The sequence below is a fragment of the Lichenostomus cassidix genome, chromosome 4 (assembly GCF_008360975.1).
Source record: "Lichenostomus cassidix isolate B80296 chromosome 4, HeHo_3.0, whole genome shotgun sequence".
NCBI lineage: Eukaryota > Metazoa > Chordata > Aves > Passeriformes > Meliphagidae > Lichenostomus > Lichenostomus cassidix.
The window spans coordinates 46,208,359-46,222,264 of record NC_139484.1 but is presented as its reverse complement, the minus strand read 5'-3'; the positions used below and the strand labels follow the sequence as shown (position 1 = coordinate 46,222,264).

General features: G+C 39.5%; 1 protein-coding gene across 2 annotated transcripts in view; it reads left to right on the top strand.

The window, feature by feature from the left end:
- Positions 1-13,906, top strand: part of GABRB1 (gamma-aminobutyric acid type A receptor subunit beta1) — a 123,077-nt gene that overhangs the window by 82,391 nt on the left and 26,780 nt on the right. For both annotated transcript variants that reach the window (XM_085059033.1, XM_085059034.1), the window contains one exon: positions 5,738-5,820. In XM_085059033.1, the coding sequence (XP_084915159.1) occupies positions 5,738-5,820 (83 nt within the window). The remainder of the gene's footprint in view (positions 1-5,737; positions 5,821-13,906) is intronic.

Genomic DNA, 13,906 nt, shown 5'->3' with positions numbered 1-13,906 from the left:
CTTTGCACATATTCCTCCTTTTTATTGTCCTTTTTATTTTATCATGATTATTCAACTCTACTATTTCTGTGAGCAAGATTAAAAGGAAATGTGTGTTGTAGTTGCTAACCTAAATCCATACAGAAACTTCCATTGTAAACTTGAGTGTTATCTCAAAGTATGCAGTTATCTCAAAGTAGTCACAGCAGTGACCTAGCAGTTGACAGCTTGTCACCCTAGAGTCACAAATACATGTCCTACTGGTACAATTAGCTAAACTATAATATTTATCCAATTAAAAAAAAAGTTTCCACATGCTAATGTTCTCATGTCTAGAACTAAGGACCCAATATTGCCAATTTTCTCCCAGCTTCTAGTGAGATCTGTGAAAGAGTTATTATTTAATCACCTATGGGCCCTTCCCAATTTTATTAATACACATAACTTCTTTTTTTAATAGAATTTTATAGACTTTAATGGAAATTGACCAGACAAGCAATACACAGATTGTTGAACACAGATTTCCCACATACACACTACATTGTATAAAATACAGAATACCAAACCAATAATGCTGATGCTCAGAACACCCTGCAAGTAGGCTGTTCCAGGCACTAGAAGTTGGGCATGTTTGCAGGTTCAGGGATGACATTTCTCCCAGAGTCAAGTACTCAGGCTATGGTTGGAAATTTACGGTGTCAGCAGGTATGACAACTGTAAACCTTGTACATGGCCTGGACAGAGAAAAAATTTGCAAATTAAATGTACATTTTTTTCTGCCTTCCTCTATTCCTTCAATAACTCTCCCTACAAGACATCCCACTAAATCTTAAACATCAAGATTATTCCAGGTTCCAGAAAAATTAGGCCAATTAGACCAGGGATATAGGTCTGCGTTCTGATGTTGCTAGGGGACTAAGTTCCCTGATACCACTGAAGTTAAATTAACACTGATTTAATGAAAGCAATTTTTTACCTGGAATATGAAAGTGTACTTCAGCATGTACTAGAGCCCTAACTCTGTAGTGGTTATTCCTTATTTGATTTGAAGATTTTATTTAGCTTTTAAGGAAAAAAAACTAGTCCATCCCAGTTCACATCTTCATGTACATCTATAATTTATGCTCTGTTGACTGACAGAAAAAGAACAAACATATTAAAATTTGATACCTGCCCTCCAAATGAGGGAAACATTTCACAACAGTTTGCATTGTTCAGCTCTGATCATCATCACATTTAGTTTTTATTGCTGTCTTAAATATATTGCTTCTATTTCTTGTCCAGGAATCAGGGATCAGCTTTTTGACAGCATATTGAAGAAATTATCTAAGTGCTGAACCATAAATCCACTTCCTGTATTCATTCTGGACTTACTTGAACTGCTCATTGATGATTTAACCCAAAATATTAAGCTTTACCATTTCTTCCTACAAAACCTGTTGCCCTGTAGGGAAATCTCTGACAGTATTACTTAAGGAAGTCAGTTTCATAAATAATGGACATCAGTGAGGTTTTTTCATATAATTTTATTTTTAGCAAAAAGTAACTTGACTATACAGTAAGAAGTTGATATTCAGAGAGTAAGGCATCAAAGTAAAAGCTAAGCAGTGGATCAAATAACTTGAACCCCAAGCCAAAATTAAAAAAAAAAATCAGTTAATTTTGCTTTTATCTGCAAATGCTATTTATCTTGCCTGTTGGCAGTTCAGACTTCATTCCATCCCAGAATGTCTGAATACTGACATGAGTGAAATTAAGTAGCATAATGATATATCTCCACCTAGCTGCTTGTCTTCTTTGCATAATCCCATTTTTAGCATTTCTATCCAAACAAACCTAAAGAATGTAAGGACAGTAGAATAAAAGACACTGTACAAACAAAATAAATTAGCCCAAACATCTGAACTTAAAATGTATTTTAAGAATGGAAAGCCTGGAAGAAACATATCCTACTTTGAGATATAAATAGTTCTGCTTCAAGTGTAGGATTAATCCTCCACTTAAACATTTGCAGAGGCTCATGATATTCTGCCATTGCCACAAACTGCTTGTGCCAAGGGACTTTCAGGTCTAATCCTCTTGAACACAGATTTATTGCAGCTTTGCCCTATCTTCAAAGTATTGCATTCCCCTTCCTGCCATTACACCCCTGTATTCTGCATTTGAATTCTTTATTTTTAAGCTTCTGGTGCATGTGCAAGACATCAGTTACTCTCTCCACCCAGAGAGAGTGCAACCACTAACAGGTCTGGGATTTTACTCTATTTATAATAAAATATTTGATTTTTTTTTCCATCAAGACAACAATTGCTATTATTGCATCTGGGTTTAATTTACCTGCCTAAATAAGTTTTATGGTTATTCAGAGCATAATGCCATTAACAATTTTACAGAGCTGAGCCCTATCAAGAATGAAAAAGGTTATTGAAAGGCAGATTTATGAACTGCAGGTAATGAATGTTGCTGAATCCCGAAGCACTCCTGCAATTACAAGTAGCTATTTTCAAGGAAGCCTGAGATTCCAAATAAATTTTAAGCACCTCCAGCTTTAGGAGGGACCATATTGTGTTGGCAGACTGGTAGAGACAACAGTGCGGTTGTCAGAATTAAAATGTTAGGGTAAAAAATTATGTAGAACATTTAAATTTCAGGTATAAGCAATTACAGTATTTAATACTGCACTATCAATTTGCATTGATGATATAAAGAATAGCTAATTGCTGTTGCTTATGTAACTTATGTAAAATATGCAAAACTGCAGAAATCAGTAGTATGGATACACAGCCATTAGGAATAACTGGCCACTCAAACTCTGATTATCACAAATGAGTGGTTAAGCTGACACAAAAAATCACTATCAAATGTGTTAGCAAAAGCAGATTTAATATAAATTTGTGAAAGTACAACTTCACAAAGTGCAATGGAAAGGTTTACTCTGTTACTTGCTACATGGATGAAGCATTCAAAGGAAAATCGGATTAGAATCAATTTAGAATGATTTACACAGAGAGCAGGAACACAGAAGTGTAAGGGTGCAAAAGAGAGTGCATGACTCCTGTTGAGTATAAGGTTCAGAGGGACCCCCCTTGCTTTCTAAACTCCTGAGAGCCTAGGTGAGGCTAAGTCCAATCTCAGTCCCATACAGTTTAGTCTAAAGGATTTAGCAGCACTTAATAATTAACTAATTTAACCTCTATAAAAGGATTCAGTCGAATTTACTACAGCTACAACAGTGACTTAATTATAGATCCAAGTTGGCAACATTCATGCTATACTTGTAGTGTGTCTCAATCACTTCACACACACAAATATGTACAGACACAATGGCTCTTTATATAAATTTACAAAGATACACCTGTTAAAATTTCCCTCAATTCCAATAGAATACTTATGATAAATGCCTTGTCATTTCTCCATGGGTGAGACTTGAGCCTTGAGAAAGGAGTGGGGGTGTCAGTCCAGGTCACACCATGAGTTTTCAGTGACAGTTCTGCACGTAAAGCAAAGCTCTGAGGTACTCCTCTAAGAGAGAGGTGCATCCACTGTGGTCTAGAATTGCTCAAAGGGCCTCAGAACAGCTGCTTAGAGGGTCATAAAATATGTGGCTTTAGTCATTAGTGAGTTTCTATCCTGGCTGTAATCCAAGCTGGTAATTACTGGAGTTCTTAAAAAGTTCAGTAACGGTGGTACTGTGCCACTCAGGCTAAATAATGTTACAAGGCTGTCAGAGGATGATTGATTGTCTCTTGTTCCCCTCCTTGGTGAGGAAACAGAAGTCCCTGGTACAAACAGTGCCACCCCCACCTTAGCCACGCACGAGTTTCTGGCATGGTCAAGTCACACTTCACCACTCAAATCATTGTTCAAAAGCCAAGGCCTAATGGGAGTTCCTGAGATCATAGAGCAGCCTGAGGAGGGAGCAGGGGGAGTGCTACATCACCACAGTGGTTTAGAAAACACTCTGGTTAATATAGGTGAACTAAATTACCATGAAGGCCGATTTATTAATTGGGAACAAAACATTTCCTTATGAAACCTTCATTAAAAAGCATTTAACTGTGACTAATGTTAGTATATTGTTATGTGTGATCTTAAGCATTATTAAGCAGGTGTCTGACAAATGAGTGCTGCGTGTCTTCTCGCTGCCTGTCAGTGAGGCATAGTGGTACATGGCTAATCTAAATGAGGTCCTACTGCAGCTGAAGCCCTTGACCTTTTTTATGGTAAATGGAAACCTGTTAAGACCTATGAATTTCTACCAAATGTGGCAAAATCAGCCTGGAAAAAAAGTATAAATGTACCATTTTCATGGTACTTTACAAAGTATTCCAGAGCAGTTTCATGGACTGGTTCTCATTACAGCCCTTGCTAGATGCTCCTTACACTTGATATGACAGATGGATTTTGTAGACTTAGGAAATTTTGAAGCATGTCACAGTAATAAAGTATGTGGCATTTTTTCCCCCTTTTAAATTGTGTCATTTCAGTGACAGCAAGGATTATCACCCCAATACAGCATGTAAGTGTGCTTGACTTTCAGCACATCAAAAGTGAAATCTCAAGATGTGTTCCTCTGGTATTCATTAACATGGAACTGGAACAACAGGACCAAATCCAGATCAAGAAAAGAGGTTATTTGCCTTTAGTAGAAATCATTGGAGAGAGAAGGCGAGAGAGACCAATAAAATTACAAGCCAAGTTTTCCCATTCACAACTTCAAAAGTTTTATAAGCATTTAAGAATCCGTCTATCACAAAAAAAGCAAAAACCAAAACCAAAACAAACAAAAAAAAAAAACCAACAAAAAAAAACCAAAACCAAAAAACCCCAAAGGTGATAACTCCCTCTTGTGAGTTTAAAAACACCAATATAATTGTCTTTGTCAAAGGGACGTTTAAAATGAGCTAAAATTTGACACCCCATCCTAATGAAGTCATTTAACCTTCCTCCCACACAGTCACAGGCTTATCAGCAAGTATTTTCTCACATGCTCTGTGATTTATGGTCCAACAAAGGGAGAGCAACTGCCTTGCAAAAAGTCTTAGGCTATGGAGAATACCTTTAGGGACCAACTATCAACTCACATGCCCTCTAGAAGGAGCAAGGATCTGAAACATCCAGCCTGCAATCACAGTAACTCTCAATATTCATGAAGTAACCACCATACAATGTTATATTTCAGTAGTGTTTTGTTGCCTCATGCCATTTTTAAGAGGTGATGTACAATTATCATAGTTAATGATAAACTGATTATGAAACCATAAAAATAATGAGTAAGGTATTACCAGGTATTCCACAGCATGGATGAAAATGCACATACCTATCAGACAAAATTAAAACAGCAGTAAGTGACAAGATGGAAAAAGAAAGATACCAGCAGTATGAGTTGTAAATAAAACAATTTGCTAAACCATTTGAAGATGTCTGAATTAAGAACCTTAATGACAAAAATAAGCCAACCAAGTAGAAATCTCACTGCATGCTCTCCAAAACACTGTGCAGTTTTGCACATAAACTTTTGAGTCAAAATCCATCTCTGCAATATTCAGCATATGGTCTCATGCTTTATGCTGTAATCACTACACTGCGCTGCATAAATTAATCATTCTTTACAAGCTCTATAAAGACTGCATGCCAGGAATCCATGTGCATACCATCCCATATTTAAACAAATAGAAAACACATTATAGAAAATCTTGCCATCTCAAATAAGCAAAATGTGGTTTCAAGTCTCTTTTTTTTCACCCTCCTCTTACAGGATCACAACAACAGCTGCTTGCATGATGGATCTACGCAGATATCCTCTGGATGAACAGAACTGCACACTAGAAATTGAAAGTTGTAAGTTACTGGAGGGAAAGGGTTGGCCAAATGACAGCTGAGAATTGAACAACATTCACAGGTTAGGCAAAACAGGAGCAAGTTGTTCAAATACTATGTGTTCAGTGAGCTTGAACACTGAACATGCTAAATGTGTTTCTGCAATAGATAAACAAAAATATGTTTCATTCACAACATTGGTTGATCCAAGCTTGTAAGAGGTCTTTCAAAATCTCTTGCCAAGGAAGGGAGGAGAGTATTTTTTGAAGATTCATTCAGAGGACAGCAATCAAGAAATGTCCATCTTCAGCACCTAATCACTGCTGAACCTGGATTAATTACTTAACCTCAGCACATTCATTCCTAACATGAAGATTGACATCTTTCCCACATGGTGGTGGCAGGTTTGATCAATTGCTGTTACCAAATCATTTGGAGGTTATAAAAGGAAACAACCTGATCCTTCAGCACCAAGGTTAATGAGAGCTTTGTCATTGTCTTCCATGAGCATAGGAGCAAGGCATGCAATTAGAAATTTTTGTTATTAACATCGTCTCTCTATATTTTATGATGGTGGCTTTTGCAGAAGTGCCTGTGAAGGTTTTTGAAAACAATCTTTATTATGCTGGCCATTATAGCTTCCCTTTACGGTGCTTCCCATCATGCTACTGATCTCCCCAGTCACTTTCTGCTAGTTTAAAACTCAGTCCAAATGTCCCAGTCCACCACTTTACAGGACCTAAGAAGTTGCTTGTTAAGATGCATGGTTGTCATCCTATACTTGGGCTTTGCAGTTGCCTGAGTTTCAGTACAAAACAGTTTTTGTGATGTTGCTTGCTGCTGCTTGTCTCATCATGTAATGGATGCTTTTGGAGAATGGGTCATATCTTGATTTTCAAAATGAAGTGCATAACACTTCTCAGTCACTTTTCTACCTGATTAGTGGAGGAAATGGATATACACAGTACCACAGCAACCAAAAAGGATGACCATACTGAAGTTGCCTTCATACTGAATTCATACCTTAGTTTATTTGTTGGGAGGTAGTTGATTTGAAGTGCCCAGCTCAATCATGACTGAAGATGATGAAAGTACATAAATATTTATTAGCTAGCAGCCCGAATAAATAAACTAGACTGACACTTTACTGGTTTATACCTCTTTTTTCACAAGCTTTCACATAAATGAAGCTTTGTAGGGATAAATGTTTAGTGAGAAAGGACTTAGTACTACCACTGAGACCTCATCAAGAATCAAAATTAGCATCAGATGGAATAAGCAATTAAAATGTTAACACAATAGGGGATGAGAGAATACCATGTTGCTCATGTGGCCAGTCACACATGTCCAAAAGAAAATTGCTTTTCAGACCTTTTGAACACTTGTATAAATAATGCATGTCTCCAGAGATACATATGTTGATACGTTAAGCCTTGTTGAGCTGATAACAATTTGCAGGTTATCAGGTTATTAAAAATTTGCAGGTTATCAGGTTATTAAAAAACAGGTCAAAATTGGAGAGTGAATTACTTCTCAAGAGCATTTAGGTCAGTTCTACTAACAACTGAATGTTTTTCCAAAAGCACAGATGCACTGACCTGCTACTGGAAGCCCACAGGTAGTAGATGTGTCAGGGGCACTGGTGTCTTTGACGGTTCTCCACCTAAAATATGCCTTCTAATGCATCAGAGTTCTTCTCATCTGCATGTCTAAAACTCTTGAAAATTATTGATCATACTCAGAAGAATAGAGTTCCAAAGCGCAAGCTGCTTGCTTCTTTCTTAAGCATTTGAGTACATGTAAGCCATTTGTCCAGAGTACTCTGCACTTAGTAGTACCCACTAATCCCTTTGAAAGTAAGGAGGGGACAGACAGGAGAGGGTGAGTAAAGAGGTGACAACCAGCACCACGGTTTCTCTGGTCATGCACGTGTATTAGGCACATGACATTTGCTTCCATGACAGAAGCAGTTTATAAGACTCCCACCCTCAAGCTCTTCTTCCAGCTCCTGCATCACCCTTCAGCTATTGTACTTCTGTTCTGTTTCTGTTGTACCAGTATACAAATGTGCACAGAGCTAGTATGAAAATAAAACTGCTAACATTTTTTGGTTAAAAAAAACCCCTTTGATAGAAAGACTTATCTAGCTCAATTTTGGAACAGACAGGAATTAAATAAACCCCAGGACAGAACTGTTCCTTAAATAAAAGGGCCAAGGAAGGTGGTGCTATAATCACTGAGCAAGTCTGTTAATCACTAAGCAAGCCTGTGCAATAGAAAGCAGCATTTCTCACCACTAGGCAGATACTGTGCAGTATGTGCACTGTCAGGCCATTTTCAAAGCACGGGAAAGTGGTTTTGTTCATTTTTATACTGTGGACAGTTACATAATTTAACCCGTGTGGCACCAGATTCCAGAGCAATACTGTTGTACTGTGAGAGCTGCAGTGTTTCCTTCATTCCTAAAAGTTGGCAGGCATGTGGCTTCCAAACGAGTCCCAGGGTGCTTCCCCATATCTAAAACAAGCAAGCTGGAGATATGTTTTCCCCTCCAAAAGCTGAGTACTCCCCAGGGCATCTGCAAGAGCTGTGCAGCTGTGCAGCAGTGCCACAGAGCAGCAATGCTGAAGCACACACAACCTGGCTCTCTTTTGAGTTCCCGTGTGTTTTCAAGGGTGACTTACTCCTACTGCAGAAGGAGCATGTTCCAGAGGAGCCAGGAAGTCCCACAGATTAATTTATCAAACAATAGATGAACATCACACTTCTTGAAGCAGAAAGGCAGTGAGTCATTTCACCTCATAGGGATGCTGTGGTAATTAGCCAAAGACAGTCCCTGAAAATTTGAAGTGATAAGAATTGTTCCTTAATAATACTTAACAGTGAGTAATTTCAGGCATTGCAAATACCAGCAAAACAGCTGTGTGACACAGAAATGGAAAAGAGCACAAGGAATCAAGCGCTGCACTACTATCAAACCTCTCCAGCAGCACAGCAAAGGAATGGATAATGCATGCCTATATTGAGCCAGCAGATTATTTTCATTAAAAAATTGCATTTCCAGCTTCCCTGAAGCTATCTTACAGGACTGCAGAAGCCACGTATGCATGGCTGACAATGAGAGAAATGTATACATTTAGGAGAAGAGCATTTTGGCTGCACATATTCCTTCACACAGGTTTTTCACAGCTTTACCCAACCAGTTCACTTTATTCCAAATCCTGCAGTGGAAGACTGGAAGACTCTATCAGACGTTTTACACCTGTTCCAGTGCCTAATGCCATGATGGCCACTGGAAACTTCTGTGCACAGAATCAAGGGATTTTATAACTGGAACTGCTTCATCAGCGGAGCTGGGATCTGTAACAATCCATTTCTCACAGATTAGCATATACTGGGAAAGAGGAGACTTAATACTTGGCTGGAGGTTACACAGACTGCTTGGCACTCTCACATGAGTTCTGATGGATGTCAGCTTGGCAATTTAAGATGTTAAATCCCCCAGCTGCTAGTTTTGCTGTATCAGGTAGCCTTTGGCAAGGGCTACAGCTGCTATGGCAGTTCAGAACCCAGTGCCTTGGCACAAGTCCACTGTTCCTGGCAGCAGCCACGACAGGCTCTGGACTGGCATGGTGCAGACACACATCTCAGCTGATAAAGGAGCAAGCAGGAGGAGGAAGCAAACAACCAGGGACAGTAGCATCAAAATGCTACAGTTATATTGTCCAGAGATCGTCTGTCAGAGACATCTGACTGCACACAGCTGCCCCACTCTAGCATCCTTCTTTACAGGTGCTGACCTCAATGCTCTGCCTAGAAGATAAAACAGAATACTGTTATTAATCTGATACTCTTTGTCCATCTGAGGTGTCTAGTATCACAGTCACAGTGTGACCTTGTGGACTAAGCTTGCACCTAGATTTCACTCATGAGAAAAAATGTTTGCCCACAGCATCACTCTGACAATAAATTAAATCCCCATTTTGGTTTTACTTACAGCATCTCACAGACTTCAGTGAAATGTGTTTCACTGTCACAGGAGAGGAAAGGCCCAGCTGTACTCTAGCTGGGCAAAGTTATTTACTTATTGGCAAGCTGATATATGTTTTACAACAGGTCTGAGCTGATTATCAAAACTGTCCCTTTGGACTCAAAAACCTGTGTCTCTATGACAACAGTAATGCTGCAGGATGATTCAGGGATCAACACTGCAACACTGAACCATGCATTAGCCTTGTCAGCAGTGCCCTTAGAAACCACTTGTATGGGTGAGCTGAACAAGCCCACAGAAACCTGAACAGAGATACTTGGGGAAAAGAGGAAGATTTATTCACTTGGCTACAGTATAAAAAATGGCAATTCTGTTTTGATTCCACTGTTTTTGTGGCTGTCTCTTCTTCATTTGGAAATAGATCTAACACTAAATATATGTAATGCTTCTGTGAAAGCACAACCAAGAGTGATATTACGGTCAATCAATGAACTGCTCCACTTGAATCTCTACATAGTTTGTTGCCAGAAAAAAACAACTGAGCTCATACCTAAACATTCATTATCACCTTTGTTGGCACAGAGCCATCTGACAGAATGAGATTTGAACAGATTTATCACAGCTCTCTGCTTGAGACAAGGTTGCATTGATCCAGGGTATGGTTGCACTTGAACTATCAAGGATGTAAGAACCTACACCTCAAAGAAATAGGGATATTTTTTTAGAGATGAAAAACCTGTCTTAAATCCAAGCTTTCCCATCAGCTTTTCCTTTCCCTGTCTGCAGGCACCAGATATCTAGTAATTTATTCATGCCTGGCAATAAAAATTCACTAATGAATATTGCTGTTCTGGTACCTGAGGCAGCAAGAGCTTTGAGCTGGATCCACTTATGTATTTTCCCTAAAGTATCCAAAACCACTAAAAGGGCATCTGGTCTCATCCTGCTTCTCACCAAGCATATCAAATTGCTTCCATAGAAAGCATCATTTCTCCCTTCTCAAAGGAGCTTGTTGTGCAGAGTATTCTAAAAGCTACTTGCAAGGCCCCTTTCCAAAAAAAAAAAAAAAAAAAAAGGGCTGGAAGGATGATGAACCCAATGCCTTTTTTAAGAGCTTCCATTTCTGATGTTCCTAAAGAGGGCATCCCCCCACTAGTTGCTTGAGCTTTGCCACATGAATGAAGAACTTCTCTCAGTCACCCTCCTGCCAGACTGTCCCTGCTCTCCCATGAGACCTGTCAGCCATAAACCCATTCTCTGGAATGTGTTGTTTCTCGTGGGCCCTGCAAACCCTGGGGGGAAAAAACCCTCATTTTCTCCACTTTGACTTGTTTCTGGTTGTTACCGCATAGCACTGGGAATAAAAACTCTCTTCTGCTTCTGGCCATTTCCTTTAACTGTTCTAAAATACATACTCAGCCTTGAATTTCTTTCAAACTTGTTGGACTGAGAGAGAGAGGTTCCAAACCTCATATCACTCAAACAGTGCATCTTTCTGAGATCTGATGCAAAGCAAACTATCTGAAACAAAAAGTCAGAAGGGTTCCTGCCTGCCCATCTTGACTTAATCTGCCAGCTATAAGTGATTGGATGTTCTTAGCATCTCATCCCATTTGCAGCAGTCACAATTCACTAGGGTGTAGGTGTGTCTCCATCCATGCCTGCTGTACTCCCAATGCTGCTTGTGCTAGGACATGCACAAAACACCTTATTTCACAAAGACTCTGCCCCTCGATCAAATGCCATATTGCAGCTCCCACAAAACCTAACAAAAGAATAGGCAGCAGCAGGCCACAGGAAAGCACACTTTCTCACAGCACACTCATAAAACAAGCAAGACAGTAACATATGGAACACCGCAGCAAGAGCAGGAATGGAGACCAGCGCCAAAGGCTGCCAAGTTTATCCCATACACTGCCCACTGGGATAGCAAAGTGACTGCTCTCTGGGCAGCACATTTTGGAATTTGAAACTCACTTTATAATTTCTGAAGACATTCAGACAATAGACCCTAGGTTACTCCATATACCCTCTGCAGAATGCACACACTGAGCTTGTATCATTGCAAACACACTCTCAGAAGGATCACCCGTGGAGACTCTGCACACACACAACAATCTGGAGATCCACATTAACTTCTGACATGCCATCCTTCTGAGCTGCAGAGAACATGCTGGCAGCAAAACGAGGGGCTTTAAAGTTATAGCGTGAGCATCCACAGCAGCAGATTTGAACATCACAGGAACAGAAAGACTAGCACGGAGCTGTGAAGCTGAGCAAGTTGTTTTTTAGATACTCTGAGAGGCAGATTTGCAAATAGCTTGCTGATACTGAAACTGAGAAATTAGCCAAGTAGGACTGCATGTTTCCTTTTCTTTCCACATCAGAATTTAAAATGTATTTTTGGCTCAGTTTATGTCATTCCTTACCACTCATCTTTTAAGTCAGCCACTGAGCTAAAATAATTAATTCTTCACAGCACACTAGTGTTAAGCCACAGTGACTGCTCTGTTTCCACACTTTGGAAAGATTTCTTTCCCCAGAGGACTATAAATCAGTTATGTTACTTTCACAATGTATTTTTACACTGCACACAAATTTACAGATTACTCAGATGCTGATAGTTCAGTCTATATTACTTTCCCTTTTGATTTTTAAAGAGATGGATAGCTTGTCTTTATATGGGTGGAGAGATTTTAGTAGCAAATATTTGGTGTTCAACAATTCCAGTACAGGAACATATGAAATTAGCAAAGCCTGGTATATCTTAAGCACTTTTCTGGTGCACACAGGGAAATGCAGAGTTATTTCACCAATTGTTCTTCTTGTTGAGTGTCATCTTAGTAACCTCAGAGGTACCAATATGGGACCCAGGGTATCCCCTGGTGACCACAGAGGACAGGAAAGCTGGAGCTGAGTCACTTCCCAGCACAGCCTCATCAAGTCTCAGTCTTCAGCCTCTGAGAGCCCCCCAGGCCAGGGTAACAGCAAAAGGAAAAGCTTAGCTTGCTTTAAAACAAATTAAGAATTCATTTAGAGGAAGGGCTGACTTCTCCGGAAGCTGCTGTGCTCTTAGATGAGTCTGTATTTCTGCAGTCAGAGCTGAAGGAAAAATAGTCTCTCCACCTGGTCATATCACAATCTTGGAAGAGCTGGTATATTGTGCTTTGAGACAATACAGTTGTCCTAGAATGTTAGAGCCATAAGTATCATTCATGTATCATTCTGTCAAGGTGTGAATTGCTGTATAAAAGCAAAAAAGCCCAGAACAAACTGGAAAATTCTGGTACTCATGGATTTACTTCAATTTGTGAAAATGAAGCCTTGCCCCCAATGCACCTAGATTTACAGATATTATAAATCTTGAGAAATTATGTACTCAGTGCCTGTCCAGTCCTTGTCTTGATCTATATCAATGGCTTCTTGACACTGCAGTAATACAAATAACAAAACACAATGCCTTAAATCTCAATGTGGGTAGACAGCTTATCTGACCTGGGACAATATTAATTTGAAGTACTTTTATTAAGTGGGCAGTACACTCACATGCAACTCCTCCAGCCCTCAGGAAGCTTCTCTGCAGAACCGAGAACAGAATTGAGCCCTTCAGATAAAACTCTGAATGCTTTCTCCATTAGCTTTCTGCTGCCACTTCTTACAGCTTCATTTATTTATTCACTTTCCTCATAAACTTACAGCAGCAAGCATTAAGAGCCAGAGTAGACTGTATAAAGGGTTCTTAGGTTGTTATGAAGAAACCACAGTGTGTGGAAAACTTCAAGAAGAAAACATTGAGCATTACAGTTTTGTTTGAAGACTTCATTCATACTGATACAATTTTTCATTTAATTTATCTTTTCTGGTGATTGGGAGCCCTCAATTCATTAGGCTTCCATGGAAACAGCAGCACCAAGTTTCGCAGACTGCCAGCTCAGATCTCCCTAGCCATGCAGGAAACATCTGTGCAGAGAGGTGCATGTTTGTCTCCCTCAGTCTTTCAAATACCTGTTACGATTGGAGTGCAAGCCTGGTTTGTAAAACGGACAACTGTTCATCAGCATGTAGATGGAAACTGAATTAATAATGACTCATTTCACACAAGGCATTGGACCCCAG